Genomic DNA, 15,570 nt, shown 5'->3' on the forward strand with positions numbered 1-15,570 from the left:
GCAAATCGTAGGTCAGTCTGAACTGTAATAAAATTATACTCCGTCCACTTTAAACTGTTCCTTGGAGTCATTGTTTCATTTCTAAGTGTGCAGTGAAGAATGACCAGAGAGGTGAGATGTTGCAGAATGTCAGGAGCGGAGTTTGTGTTTACACAGTGGAGTACATAAGAGAGTTGGGCTGATCTCCAATGATGACAGCACATGCCCAGCAACTGGGAATCAGCGTGGCTAAAACACAAGACGTGCTGTGCGCGACACGGCACGCCAAAGCTCTGTAAACAGTGTGACCTCCATAGCCCTACATGGTCCTCCACGCTGATGTGTTTCTGCAACAGAAGCTGGTTATCACAACAGGAACCCGATCCAGCCATTTTATAGTCAGGAGGAAACACACTGCATCCCTTCAAACAACAGACATTGTTTAAGCATCCACGTCTCACTGTGTAACAAATCACACGACCTCCTGCACACGCGTGCACACTCACATTATTGGGGATCGTGATGATGCGTTGAGGTGCACCTGTACTTCACTTTGTGCGGGTGGATTTATGCCTTTAAATGACCACACTTCTCCGTTAGACACAACCCAAACTCTTCAAAACCTTCAAATGTCAGGAATGGGACTCGGAAAGAACCACACCTTTTTGAAAATGATGAGGTGTTTAATGAGGGGTTGCTGTGGCAACGGGCATGTAAAGACGTCAATGTTCTGCCCTCATTAGCTCTTGACAACAACTTGCCGCAATGCAGGAATTTCTCCTTTTGTGCTGACAAGTGTTAGTGATGGAACAAATGTGTTCCTCGCCCGGCGCTCTATTTTTAACACCAGGTACGATAGGATGGAGCAGATGACAAAAATGACAGCCGTGCCTGCCCTCCCTGCGCCCTCGGTCACTTGTAGGGTCTGTACGGAGGACAACGCTTGTTTTAAGAGAAGTTCATGTTTACTTTTTGTTCTGTCTTTAAACACGTCACGCATCATACCACAGCAGTGAGTGACAGCTCTGTGCCAGGAGGACGAGGAATTAAATATTACCCATAGGGTCGGTTAACCGCGGGGCTTGGCAGACACAAATAAGGAAAACAGAATGAGGATGACTCAAGGAAGGATAACTAAAAAAAATAATAATGTAGGGTGGTAAACCATGCTCCCATGATGTCAAAAATATTGTCTCCTCAAATCACTTGATAGTTTGGATTATCTTACTTCTTTTCCACAAGCAGCAACACACCTCTAATCAGAGGTGGGTTTCTGAACTGAAGTATTTGTTTATCACTGTCAACTCTACCTCTGAGACATAAGCAGAGGAGAGAAAGTGTCTGTGTGACTACAGCATGTAGGTTCAAAGCGAGTTAAGACCTTCAGCAGCAGGATATAGTTTATCAGTGGAAATAATGGAAATCATGATCTTTGCAAGGAAACATTAAAGGCCAAATGCAAAAGCTTCTTTCTTCCTGGTTCTCATGTGTTTCCTGTTACAACAATGAACATGAGTGTAGATTAGCCCGTGTAATATGTTGGTTGTTATTCTCAGTCTTCCAGGTCACGGTCTATCTAAGCGTTATCCAAAGGCAACTGGGTTTGTTTCTTGAAGATGTTTTCACCTCTCATCAAAGAGGCTCCTTCAGTTCTAACACACTGGGGGGAGGTTTCAACCCTTTTATGGGGTCATTAACACCTTGAGAGTCGTTGAGATCACGAGGTCCATCCAGCCATCATTTGAGTCACACTAGTCACGGTATGAATGGGTTTTGGGCTGTTGACCAATGGTGATTTTCTGCATACACAAATGTGACAAAATAGTGTAAACAAATGACCAAAGAAATCTGATGCACATATCCATTTCTCATGAGTTGCTGGATAAAATGCTGCCTTCAAATGGGGTCTTATTTACTGTTTACGAAAAAGACTCTTGTGGTGTTCACGAGTTGTGAAATGTACAGAATGCTGATGTTCCCAACGGCCTTATCTTTTCCCTCTGTCATTATGCCTTTGCTTTTCATGCATTGTGCTACCTGCCTTCTATATTGTGCACATAGCTGTCTATGTTGTATAACCACACGCTCATGAGTTCCATATGAAGGCAGCAAAAGAAGAGCAACAGGTCCAGCCAACTCTGAATTTACTTTTGAAAAGTAAGAAGAAAAAACAACTTCATCCGGACGCCCGTATATCTGATGCAATGGATGTTTAAATAGGCAATTTGTTGCCAGCAGGTTTAATCCAAAAAGGCCTGAAACATTCAAGACATTTGTTTTTGAGTTTTTCTGCTCTTGAATGGTCAAATATCTCTTACTGCAGATTGCTGATTGGTAAAATGACCCTGCACTGCATGAAGTTTTAATTGGAAACATGTTAGTGAAATAACAATGTTTTGGGAGCTGTGTTGATTGGTAGAGCATTACAAAAACCAAAAGCAGCAAGAGGTCAAGCCTGTTTGCAGGTCTTTCAAAAGCGCTGAAAGTATTTGCATGTTAATTTACCACGCTCAGTAATTATCAAGAATGACTCATGTTGGGGTGTGTTATGTGTTATGTGTTGTGTGTGTGTGTGTGTGTGTGTGTATGTATATATATATGTATATACACACACACACACGCATGTCTGTCATCTGGGGAGCAGAGACATTATCAGGTTCACATTCCTGACCTGCTAGTTTCTACATACCACAGATAACTGTATAAACTGAAGGGGGGAGTGTAAATCCTGGCCTTGCACTCTCTCTCTCACACACACACACACACACACACAAAATTCAAAAAACATCAAGCACTTGACCTATGACATACAAACAACCAAGGCTGAATACACACAAACACACAGACATGCACACCTCTGTGAACCTTTCATAGTGAGAAAGACATCAAGCATATGACATAAAGAAATACAAACAGCCTGGGGTTGAATATACACCCATGCACACACTAGATTAAGACAAACACATGGTAAACTTGGCATGTTTCCTACATAACACAAACAACCTTTTGAGTCCAGCATGGATAAAAAGAACTGGTCACACAGGTTCACACAAAAACAAATTGTTGCATCGAGAAAGATTTATTCCTACACTAACAACAACAACAAAAAAGAGACCACGAAGAAAAAGCAAGCAAACAGTATACTGAGAGAGTTCAGAGAAAAGACAGACTTAAGAAGCCCTGTATACCGGTGTGTGTGTGTGTGTGTGTGTGTGTGTGTGTGTGTGTGTGTGTGTGTGTGTGTGTGTGTGTGTGTGTGTGTGTGTGTGTGTGTGTGTGTGTGTGTGTGTGTGTGTGTGTGTGCACGCGCGCAGTGGGTAAGTGGAAGAAGCTTAGTCTCGAGCAGGAGCACAGGGACAAAGCACCTCATTCTGCTCCAAGCACCAAGGAGGACAGGGAGGTAATACGAGAGCCGTATCCAGGCATGAGAGAGGGGTCTGGGGATAAAGGAGGCACGCACTGCTATTCTGGACCAGCCATTGTTGGTAGCAGCTCCCGTCTCCATCAACCCCCTCCTCCCTCCTCCCTCTCCCCTCCTCCTCCCTCCTTCCTCCCTCCTCCTTCCTCCTCCTTCCTCCTCCTTCCTCCCCCTGCTCCTCCTGCTCCTCCTGCTCCTCCTTCTTCCTCCTCCTCCTACTCCTCCTCCTCCTGTCTTTGCTTGGCTTGGCTTGGTTCTGGGCAGGTAAGCTGATAGGAACATTGGACTCAAGCCACTTTATGTGCCACGAACAACTTACTGATTCATGACAAGAGGGAGAGGCAGAGAACAAGCCACCATAAGAGAGGAAAAGCAAAGTCTCAGTGATAAGTAAGAGGAAATGAAAATTAATAGAACAGAATGAGCTATAAAATTACAGTGCTGAAACTACTTTTTCACCGTCCTTGTGGTTCAACATCAATAATGTGTTTTTGTGTCTAATCCTTTACATAAATTGGGTAGTTTAAAAAAATAAATAGTAATAATCTGCTGATGTTCCCTATACGGCTAATGGGGTTTCCTTACGTTTCTATGGGATTTAGGTGTTTAGTGGTTGTAGTGTGAGGGCAGGGGTTAAAAACTATGCATTTTCACATAATTTTGGACTATTATTATATATAAAAAAAAAAAATACAAAAAAATACACTGTGGGCCATCGAATGATAATAATCACAGTAAACAAGGGATTTGAACTGCCATTTTTTCATTTTCCCACAGTCAGCATTCAAAATAGTTTTTTTACTGTTCATTTGGCACAGGTACTGTGAACAACACTGGGGTGTTATACTGGTAGGGAGAACCCTGGAAGCCATTGCAAGACGCTCCTATTATATTAAGGCTGTTCCCTAAACACCTCACATGCTATCATTAGAAGTTAGCTTGTCGGATGCACACAGAGAAGGTTAAATGTACTTAAAATCACAACAACTCGGACAGGTGAGGGATCAAAACTTAGTTTGAAAAGAGTGAAGTAAGTAGCTCTGATATAAGACCGAAGTTAAGTGATTTTATCTTTGTGGCCAGGCAACCCAAGAGAAGGCTACGTATGATGACATGCTGTGGTGCACTGATGCTGATAAGATTTAGCCTTCTCCGGTTTTTAACCGAGAAAAATCTGTTTTTTCATAACGAAAAACGTGCGAGTGTGGATTTAGCCGACGTACTGTAATTTGGTACCAAATGACAAGGCATTTTTAGACAGTAGATTCCCTGTCGCATCAAACCAATTTGGTTCAGTATTCATCCCGAGGTACAAGACATGATAATCACAATGGTGACTGTAACTCTTCTGTACCTCCAGTAAACAAAAACATTCAATAGAATGAACAACATAGACACACTCAGCTTGTCGTTACATGTATCCTAACTGATATGTTGTCGCTGCATAAATGACAGAAATCATTGTTTTCATTCACAGCGACAATCAAGCTGAAACCTCATGAATGAGTGACAATGCAATCACTGTTGAAGCTTCCCTGTCTGTATTGATAGCAGGAAAATTCCCCATCACGACAAGTGAGTTCTTCAAAAACAATAATCAAATCAGTGACAATGATACTGATAAATCATTTGTGCCAACGAAGATGCCCTGCAGGCCTTGCACTTTATTCTGTACCAGGTATGTAAACAAATGGATGCTTTTTGGACACCTCACTGACCCTCTATTCTGCCTTTCCTTCATCTTTACCATCAGCGTCACTAATCCCCTCCTATTGCTCTGACTATGAATCTACCATAGTAAGTTCTTCAGAGTGTCCAGACCATGAGGAAAACACACACACACACAAGCCATGTGAAGAGTGTTTGCACATTCTCCGTGTGCCAAGAGTGCCGTGGGCAGACAAGCACACAAAGCGGCATGCTGAGGGCCACAATGGGCCACATTACTGCAGTCTGAGTCATCCCCTCCCTCCTTTATTCCTGTCCCCTCTCCTCTCTGCATGCTGTTTCTTCCCCGACTTTGGTTCAGCTCGTAACTGAAAGAGTAGAAGAGAGAAAACGCTGGCTGCTGCACACTACACTCCAGTCACATGACAAATGTGTGGTTACATTCATAGAGAAGAATTGCTGTTGCTTCAACTGTTCTTAAATCTTTTTCTTGCTCTGCAAAAACACTGTGTGCACACACTCTATTCACATAAACACGTGCACAAGGGCCACCCTCTTTCAAATCTTCTGCATGACTGCAGCCACATCCACATGACAATTAAGTTCATGAACCTATTGTGATTTTTATATTAAATTGTTTTTTGTGCTTCCATGGCATTAATATGTCTACATTTATTTTACATATTTCAGTGGATATGTAACCTTCAGAATAAAAGAAGTAAAAGAGTCCATGTCTGTCTTTTATTGGTTTATAACAATGGAGACAGCATAACAAAATAACCCGTCTTCCTCTGTAACTATGGGACCGTGATCATGATTTTATGCAAAGTTAAAGTGTTTGGTGGATATTGTAGAGAGTCCTCCGCCCCATGTGTGCCTGACGGCCACATTTGGTTCTTCCACTAACTGGTCTTCAGCATTGATGTCATGTGTTTATCCACTGAGGTAAGACTGTGCTTTAGCCCCTTTCCCCTCATAACTGTCCCCTGCATGCAGACATACTGTACACTGTGCGCTTCACTGACACACACTGGCCCAGACCAGCCAAACCCATCCTGTCAACCCTAACACTGACCCCATTGTCTGTTGCTTTTGAGAACACCATCTCTCTCTCACACATTTCAAAAGTACCAATATTAGAACAGAAAATAGTTTCATGACCTGTAGAGACTTAGCTTCCCCTTTTCTTTGAGCTCATGCAAGATATCTTAATGTGCTTCAGTATCTGCCTCACTTGGTACCGTTATCCTCAGATATCATTAATTAATACAATTTTAAATCAAGTTTAACTTCAGTAAACAAGGCCGAAGAACCAAAAGTGTGATGCAAGGTCTGGCCACTTATAAATCAATCACTATTAAGGTACTGTATTTCAATGGTAGTCAAAGTGTAAAGTATGTGTTTATTTACCCCTGATCTTATTGCGCTCTCTTCTATGAAACAGCCCTGTGCTTTGCTGTTTCTCTGACAAAAATAAATTCTCTAAATGCCACCAAATGCAGCTCAGCTCCACGGCTCCCAATTGGATTATTGTACAAAACCGTTTTTACCATTACTAATCGCTGGATTAGTATCATAAGGTCTCCTTTGCTCAGAACAAGAGAAGGAATGCGGGGGTCTGAAAAGCTGAATGAGCTCATTGAAACACAGGAAGCAAAACAAAAAAAAGAATCAGGTACGCCTTAAAGGAAAATTAAACTTAATAAGTGTGGTCTCCTTTTAGAAGTGTGGACATCCCTTCTACTGGATATTGTTTCCATCCTATGATTAAGTCTGATAAAAACTAGTTTGCTTAAAGCCTGTGTGAACATCCGATTGTCCCTTTATTGCCTCATAACACTTCTTCTTATGCCCCTTTTCCACTGCCAGTAGCAACTCTGCTCAGCTCAGCTCAGCCTTTGTACCAGGTACTTTTCTGGGTTTTGTTTTCCACTGCTGACAGTAACCCCATCATGGTGGCGCTGTTACTATAGCGAAATGTGTGCAGGATGTCCCGTGTCGCTCAAACAGTAATCTGCTCAGCTTGCTTGGAACTTCAACAAAGGTGATATTAAGAATCATACCAGGTAAACAGTCATGGTCAGTGCAAAAAAAAAAAAAAAAAAGGCAAGTAGAGCCTAACCAGTAAAGGCAGTGGAAAAGTGATATTAATCATGCCATCAAGTTCCCAGAATTTAGAAAATAAGGTGGTGGTTACACCAGGAAAAGCTACGTATTTGATCTTTTTGTGTATTGTATCTCACAAATGCTCTTTGGGGATCACAATCTCAGCAGCTCCAGTTTCAAACACTTAGACTCTCCATCTATGATCCCACCTCTCTTGGGCTCCCGCTGATAAACATCCCTGTCGCTGTACACAGGTATCGGTGTGTACTTTGAATAATCAAATGTCCTAAGCTTCTCCTGCAGCACACCACCAACAGCTAGGAGGCACCAGGCACGGTCAGTCATGCAAAGCTGTTCCGCTACCATGCAAATTAATAGAGAGAGGCGCGCGCGCACACACACACACACAGCGAGAGAGAGGGAGGTTTGGGGGAGCAGAACTGATGCATGCTGCTGTCGGTCTAACCCTTTGAAAATAGACACCGTTTCCTGTACACCGCTAAGGCTTAAGTAGATAAAGTAATTATAGCCCCTGTGAGGCTCAGAGAGTTTGGCTAAAGCTGCTGCATATGGTCAGTGGCGGCGTTATCTTCACTCAGTCATACGGCCGTGATAAAGGTGTGGTTTGTTCTTTCACTGGCATGTCCACCTGCCAGTGTCTCGCTAATTAACCGGCATTTATTCCCTGAGCAAAGGTTTGGAGTGATAAGAAGAGTGTATTTGTTCCATCAGCTCGGACACATACGGGAGGCTTTTTAATAATCCACGCAGCATGACAACAAAACTCATGACATTAGATCAGCACAGTGGATGACAGCGTAGCTGGAGGTTTCAAGTCGGACCAAATTAAGTCACCTACAGCCGTGCTGAACACCGAACGGTGCTGTTATCATACAAACAACATGACCTTGTGTCACAGTGGGCCTTTTCGGTGCGCGCGCGCGTGTGTGTGTGTGTGTGTGTGTGTGTATGTGTTTGTAGAATACTTGTACAAGAGAGTGAGGTAAACAGGAGGTGGTGTGTATGATCCCATTCCCAGGGCCAAACTTCTTCTCCAGGGAGAGAGATAAAGAAACAGCCCCTTCCACAACGGAGGTGGAAACAATGGCCAGGGCAGGCGGCTCTCAGCCACAGCTGTATGTGTGTGCGTGGGTCTGTATGTGAGACATAGAAAGCATGTGTGTGTGTGTGTGTGTGTGTGTGTGTGTGTGTGTGTGTGTGTGTGTGTGTGTGGTTACTTATCATTGTGTGCTTTTTAACCATCCAAATAAAAGAAAAGTCCGTTGTTATTTCGTCATTTCTGTGCAAGTTGATGAAGTCACCAGCTGACATCCTAAACTGCCTTCTGCCGTTTTGCGGACGACTAAATGTTCAGTAACTTCAACGACATAAAAAATTGAACAGCAGTGTGATTCCTCGCAGCCACAGCTGGATCCCACAGGGCTCGCTGGGTGTTAAATGTGGCGTAACTCATCACAGATTAGTCCGACAACATGTTCAACAATCCGGTAATGCGACACAGCCGACACTGACGGGAGTCAACAGGTTCTCCCTTGTGTTCACACGTCGACACATGTGCGCGTACGTCGTAGCACACCCAGTGACGAAGACCCAAATGACTGTGCATCTCCATGACGAAATACAACATGTGGTTGGTGTTGAAAGAACAGGAACTGTTAAGCTCAGCTGACACACCTTTTTGGTAGGTCAAGGAGGGGATACAACCCAGACCCGAGCACACAGGACGTTAACCGGACTGTTTTGGAGTGGCTTATTTCTATGCTTTTTCCAAATCATACATCAACCTTCACTACTTCACTGGAGAGTATGAATCATTCTATCTGAGGCAACTGTTTGATAAATAAGAGACTCTTCTAGTATACCTCCTCCTAACCTGTATTCTCCTGGTATATTCGAAAGGAAAGAATGTGAATTTATTTCCCCACTTGAAGTGAACAAAAGAACAAAGAACCTACAGAAAAGATGAGACTGTAGAGAGCAGCAGTGGCAGTATAGGTAGATGCAAAGCGATTACAGTAAAGTGGATGAACAGCGGAAGGGATATGAGGAGGAAGAGGAGGTAGAGCGTGAAAGGAAGTTGATGATAAGGCAAGCAGAGGGAACTGAAGATGAGTGGATAAGGAGAGGAAGTACTGGATCAAAAGAAGAGGGGAAGAGGTAAAGGCACGATAGAAGGAAGAGCAGGAGGTTGTTATCCTGTAGACAGATAGAGGAAACAGACATTCAATTTAGGAGAGGAGAGGAGAGGAGAGGAGAGGAGAGGAGAGGAGAGGAGAGGAGAGGAAGAAGGGGAAATTGAGAACTGTAATAATGATGGAGATCAGGGAGGCCTATCCAACAAACAAGATAAAGCATCAGAGCTGCATCATGGCTGAATAAAGAAAGACTTCTGGTTTCCAGGCCACACTATTAGTTATTGATCCATCAGGTAGGAGGTGCAGCTAAGATCTTGGTGAGAACTGCGGCCAGGTACAGAGCCAACATGAGGTTTGGAACGGTGTAGGAAGATAAGACAGAAGACACTGTGTGTAACTAAAGGCAGATTTGTATTTCTGCTGAGGTCGATGGTCAGATCAGGTCAGAAGAATATGAAAGCCATAAAGAAAGACAAGAGGGAGATTAAGTTGGGGGGGGGTGGTGTTGGAAGTTGAAGCCATGCAAGAGAGAGTGTGCTCCTCCACTGGGAAGTGAATGGAAAAATGTGTCAATGGAACACAAGGAGGGATCCTGTGAATAAACAGAGCCGGTGACTCAACCTTTCTGGGATGGGAGACATGACCGTGGGTGGGGGGTGTGGGTACCAAACTACCTTCCCTACGCCTCCAAACACAGCAATAGGCATTGATGCGTGTACACTCAGTCCAACTCATGTGTCGCACTCAGTCGGCCGAACCAGGACAAGCTGTCTTTTGTCCAACTCTCCCACCTAAGGCTGTAGCTCCAAGCAGGACAGGGGTTTTTGTATTTAGGGGATTTTGGGGATTGGTGAGAGAGTGTGTGTGTGTGTGTGTGTGTGTGTGTGTGTGTGTGTGTGTGTGTGTGTGTGTGTGTGTGTGTTAGTGACTGGTCTAATGAGGTTAAAAAAAATAGCTTTGTGCCATTTTGTTTGTGGGAATGAAGGCATCTTTTCCAAAAAAAAATTATCTTGCTTCATTTTCCCCCAAAAAATTAAGCGTAAACGTCAGTTACAGGACTGATGCAAACAGCCACCTGATACCTCTGAACAACACCCAACAGAAACACCTCTGAACTGTATGTTGACTGTGTTTGCATTAGTTTCAATACAAATGAGGCTGAAACATCAGCCACTACTGAACAACATCCTTTGAAGTTTAAAGTGTCGTATTTATGTCATATTCATTGGAATTGATCATTATTATTTGCAGTAGTCACAGCTGGCAGAGGCTGAAGCCTCTGCTCAAACAGTAAATTAGAAGTATCCTAAGACCTAAGATCTAAGATGGGAGGAAATTCACCCAATCAGAGAAAAACAGGAGGAGAACAGAGAATATCCATACAGAAAGACTCAGTCATCTGTAGTTATGTTCATTTACAATTGACCAACTTATTCCTACTAAGATGCAAATATAGCAAACAATAACTTCATATTATCACGCTTCATGCTTAAATACACTAGTGAGTCAAATCAACCTACATCGATTCAAACTGCTATTTATCAAATTAAGTTCCAGTATCCTTTCATTTTATTTTCAATTTGGGTGAATAATCTCATTCCACATCATCTCAAAGAATATCATCTCCAGTCTTGATGTTCCTGTCCCAGCTATTCATTAATGTAATACATTGATGAAACCAGTTTGTCAAATTCAAATAATTTAGATGTTTAGTGCATAACTTCCCTCTCATTTCCCCAAGATGTTTCTCCATGTCTGGGATATTTGACACTTCTGGATAGATAGATAGATAGATAGTTACTTTATTAATCCCCAAGGGGAATTTTTTTTCACTACAGCAGCATTTATAGATACAGGAAAGAAAGAAAATAACAGTAAAAAATATTAAATATAAAAATGCACAGTATATACACAATAAAATAGAATAAAATAGAATAATTAAATTAAAACTAACTAAACAATAGTGCAAAGTTTTTTGTTTTTTTATATTTAAACAACCAAGAAAAACAGACAACAGAGTTATTGTTGTGTGATCTTAAAGTTTGTTAAATTTGGACCATGTTTACAACAATTAACTGACTCCCCTGTCTCTTGTTGCTGACAAGGGAGTTTTTTTCTTTCTTCTAAATTCAATGCAGTGGAGCAGGAACCACAAACTGGTACCCAAATGTATATTAAGGATTCTGCTGTGGAAACACTGTTTTCTCTGTAAAAACCCAGGAAAAGTCTTGAGTCACGAGTGTCGAGTCAGAAGTTCTGTGGGATCGTAGACCTCATACGCAATCACAATACTGCCGGTGTTGTTTATGAATATATTTTCATCCACTTGTTTATTTTTTGGGTCATACAGACAGTACAGCTAAATTTGCAGCCTCCATTGCTGGTTAAGATTTGAACTAATCATCATTTAAATTATCTTAACTGCACATTATCCATTTCTGTTCTTCACTCCCACCGATCTACTTCCTGCACTACATCACTGCATCTGTCTCCTTTCCTGGAAAATGTACCATTTTGGAGAAGTTATACAAACCTGCTCTGAGCAGGCAGTTTGTGGAAATCTGCAAATCTGATCATCTGCCAGGATAACAGGCTGATAAAAACCCTGCTCAGACTACCACTTTAGGCATAAAGTTATCTCCTGCATGTGTTGTACATGTATATATTCTCTCAAATGGTTAATATGGCTGAAAGAATTTGTGCTGCCAGTTCTCAAATATATAAAACATGTCTCCCATAACACTGACTGCTTCCTGTTGCAAAGAGGATGTCGGTACTTCTCCACCCCTCCCAGCTCTTGTGCCTGCATGTGTGTTTTGAAGTTTTCTCTTTTAGTTTAACAAGAAGAAAAAATACTTTTGGAGAAAAGAGGGGAAGTCTCAGCACTTTTTCTGCTGGAAAAACTGTGCCGTTTCCATTTTACATAAAAAACAAAGTGGCTGCAAATTCTTTTAAAGAGGGCTTAAATTAAGGTTAACATTGTGATGCAAGGTTATTAAAAGGCCCCTGAAATCCTGGGCAAGATAAAAGTATAAGTTAAAAGTGATCATTGACAACTAAAAAAAAAAAAAAAAAAAAAAGAAAAAGAAGAAGAAATCAACGAAGCGCTGAGAAAACAGGCTAAAACTGGCCTGATGTGTTTTCATAGCATGAAATGCAAAACCTCTGATGGTGCACTAAGGAGAAGTGAAAGGGACTTTTGAACATCACAGTCAGAAGTGTCACAGGAGAACTTAATTAAGTTCAGATCTCACTAATCCACATCTGCTCACTACGATTCGGTGACTGGTTTCATACTTAAAGTCTGTCTAACAAAGGTTTAAAAAAATACATATATATATATATATAAATAATATTGCCACACAACAACTGAATGTTGACTTCCTTTTGTATGCTCATCTTACTGATGAAGTAAAAAAAAAAAAAAAAAAAAATCCATGTAAAGTTCAGACATATATTCTTTATGTTTCTATAAAAATCGTCCGTTTTGCCCTGTGGGTGAACAGCCGGGTGGAACTGCCCGTGTCCCCGTCTTAAACACTAAACCTGTCAAACATCACTCTGCCGGTCGAGATGTGGCATAACAAAGCCTAATTGAACACAGCTTTCACCTCCAACTGTGTGAGGGGAAAAAATGCTAATTGCTGTAATTAGGGCGTGGAAAAATGATGTTCTCCTTCAAGTCTGTTACGGCTGTCTGCTCAAATACTTTGTCTGCTTGCATGTTTTTTTTAAATATATATATTTATCTTCGAGAATAAAATGAGTGTAAACAAAGAAAAAGTCAACCCAAACTGTTCATATGACACACAGCTGAAAAACAGCCATAAACATGTGGCATGAAGTCACTTGAACAGCTTTACATCTGGAGAAAACTTGTGCCCAATCTCACCTGACATGCCACTTTAACCCAGTTTGCGCGCAAACACATACACACACGCACGCGCACACACACACACACACACAAATATTCTTACCTTGGTGTCAACAATGGAGCAGGCCATCTGCTTCACGTAGGCCAAGTCAGCGCTCTGGGGCAACAGGACAGACTCTCTGGTCAGGCCGATCTGGATGATGAAGGACACCCCCGCTGGAGTGGGGGGCAGTGAAGGCACCACAGCGCCTCCAAGACCCTGCCCCGGGGTCAGGTCCATCACAGGAAACCCGCCCTGGGCGGGCATGGAGGGCATGGATATGGGGGTCCCCTGCTGCATCACAGCTGAGCCTGGTGGCGAGGGGCCCCCGGGGGGGAAGAAGACCTGGGCAATGGCCCCGGAGGGCATGCAAGGGCTCGCATTAGCCATTCGGAGTCCGCTGCCTGACGCTTTCAACACACACGGTGACGAACACACACCCGGGTGCAGTCGAAAGTCTGCAGGAAAAGCCACGCTCATTCAAACCGTCTCAGTGGAGGAGAACCACGGACACGCCGCGCACTGAGCGGACGTCCTCAGAGTCCCGTGTCCCCCCCCCCCCACTTCCAGTGGATCAAGGAAATATCCTTATCCAGGAAGCAGTGTGAGTTCCCCTCCTCCCTCCCTCTCCCTCTCTCGCTGTCAGACTTCTTTTATTGTCCAGGTGTGAGAAGCAGGAACAATGTGTAGGAGACACTCACCAAAGAAACAGAGGGACAAAACTATACCCTCCTCCTCCTCCTCCTGCTCCTGCTCCTGCTGCTGCTGTCCCACCTCCACCTTCTCCCCTCCTTCACTTCTGTCGCCCTGCAGTAGGAGAAAAATCCAAACTGGATTGTGAGACTCCCGGCGGAGAAAAACAAAAACAAAAACAAAAACAAAAGTAATGCCAAACTTTGTTGTGCTCCTCTCCAGGCCGGGTTACAAAATGGCCTCCTTAAACAGGAAACTGTGAGAATGAGGGCGAGCAAGAGACTTCGCTCCTCTTACGAGTCTTACCCTGTTTCAGTTTCAAACCCAGTTCGGTTTTTTTTTTTTGTTTTTTGTCAAAAAGCACACGGAGAGAGAGAGAGAGAGCGAGCTGTCTGAAGGTGCCTCCCTCTCCCCTCCCCTCTCATTTGTGATCTCTGCCACGGACGGAAGTGAAATGATTGACACATCCAGGAGCCAATAGGCGTTCAATACTGTCTCCATCCTCCCTCCCTCCCCCCCCCCCCCCCCCATCTCTCCCTCGGTTTAAGGCTTATTTGTGTCGTTTGCGTGCTTTCGGCAGCGCAGATCCTCTTCCATCGCCCGAGGGGGGGGGGGGGGGGGGGGGGGGGGGGGGGGGCTGCTCCACCGCACAGAAACCCCACCCCCCCACCCCCCCCTCCCCTCTCTCTCTGACTCACCTTTCCCTCATTATAGCCACCTTTCTGTCCCTCCGTAAAACTGGATTTCTCGCATCTGGTAACACCTTTTTTCTCTTTGCACGTTCCGCGGACACACCTCTCAAGGCTGCAGAACAGGACCGCACCTTTTGCAGAAATTCGTTCCAGGCAAAGTTGGCGCCAAGTTTTTTTTTTTTTAAGCAAAACTCGCAACTGTTTTAGATGCGGGCGGGGGTGGAGAGAGGGGGCGATATGCTCCCGTAAAGCAGCGTGTACTCTACAGCGTGTTTGCAAATTAGGTTTGGCCACCGCGAACATCAGCGTGGCTGACTCCTCTGTGGAAAAACCTAAATCTTTGAGAACAGAAAGAATGCGGATGAAAATATTTCGAGTTCGCAAAGAACCCCGGATGCTAAAAATTCACCACGTTTTCTTCATTATCGCCGACTTATCTTCTTCCCACTGTGACATGCTGAACCTCTGTGAAGCCGACCCACAATTTCCACTTCATTAGGACGAAATAAGCGCAGACACCTTCACTGCTGAAATAAGACAGGAGACCTAAAAAAAAAAAAAAACTCCGCAATGATTTTACTTTCCACCGCAAGAGGGCAGTGTTTGTTCTTGCTGTTATAGTTTTATACAGTGTTTCGGATAATAGCAATGGATGATGAATAATTCATTCTCAAGTAGAGATGAGGCCGCCTTGTTGTCACTTCACCTGGAGACTTGGTCTCAGATTACAAAGCCATATAACCGCAGTTAAAATGATGAGGTAAAATGCTGCAATGATAATGTAAAACTATATTCCATTAAGAGGGGAAAAACATGTGCTGCCAATATGTATCAAAACATGGTACAACACGTGTCAAATATTTAAAGTACTTTACTCTTGTGTAGTCTGAAATATCAAGGAATGTATTGGGCTACTTACATTTTTTTTTTAATTTATTTCAATA

General features: G+C 43.2%; 1 protein-coding gene across 2 annotated transcripts in view; it reads right to left on the bottom strand.

Moving 5' to 3' along the window:
* prkd2 (protein kinase D2) overlaps positions 1-15,136 on the bottom strand; it is a 32,897-nt gene extending 17,761 nt beyond the window's left edge. Inside the window, exons 1-2 of one of the 2 annotated variants that reach the window (XM_069148114.1) lie at positions 15,036-15,136; positions 13,305-14,048 (exon numbers count right to left, since the gene is read on the bottom strand). In XM_069148114.1, coding sequence (XP_069004215.1) covers positions 13,305-13,721 — 417 coding nt within the window. In that variant the 5' untranslated portion in view covers positions 13,722-14,048; positions 15,036-15,136. Of the gene's footprint in view, positions 1-13,304; positions 14,049-14,632; positions 15,012-15,035 lie in introns of those variants that run through there. The other variant, XM_069148115.1, reaches the window with a different exon arrangement.
* Positions 15,137-15,570: the final 434 nt, after the last annotated feature.

This window comes from Embiotoca jacksoni, unplaced genomic scaffold, assembly GCF_022577435.1.
Source record: "Embiotoca jacksoni isolate LCO1_2020_lvr unplaced genomic scaffold, fEmbJac1.0.p SCAF_14, whole genome shotgun sequence".
In the NCBI taxonomy this organism is placed as follows: Eukaryota; Metazoa; Chordata; class Actinopteri; family Embiotocidae; genus Embiotoca; species Embiotoca jacksoni.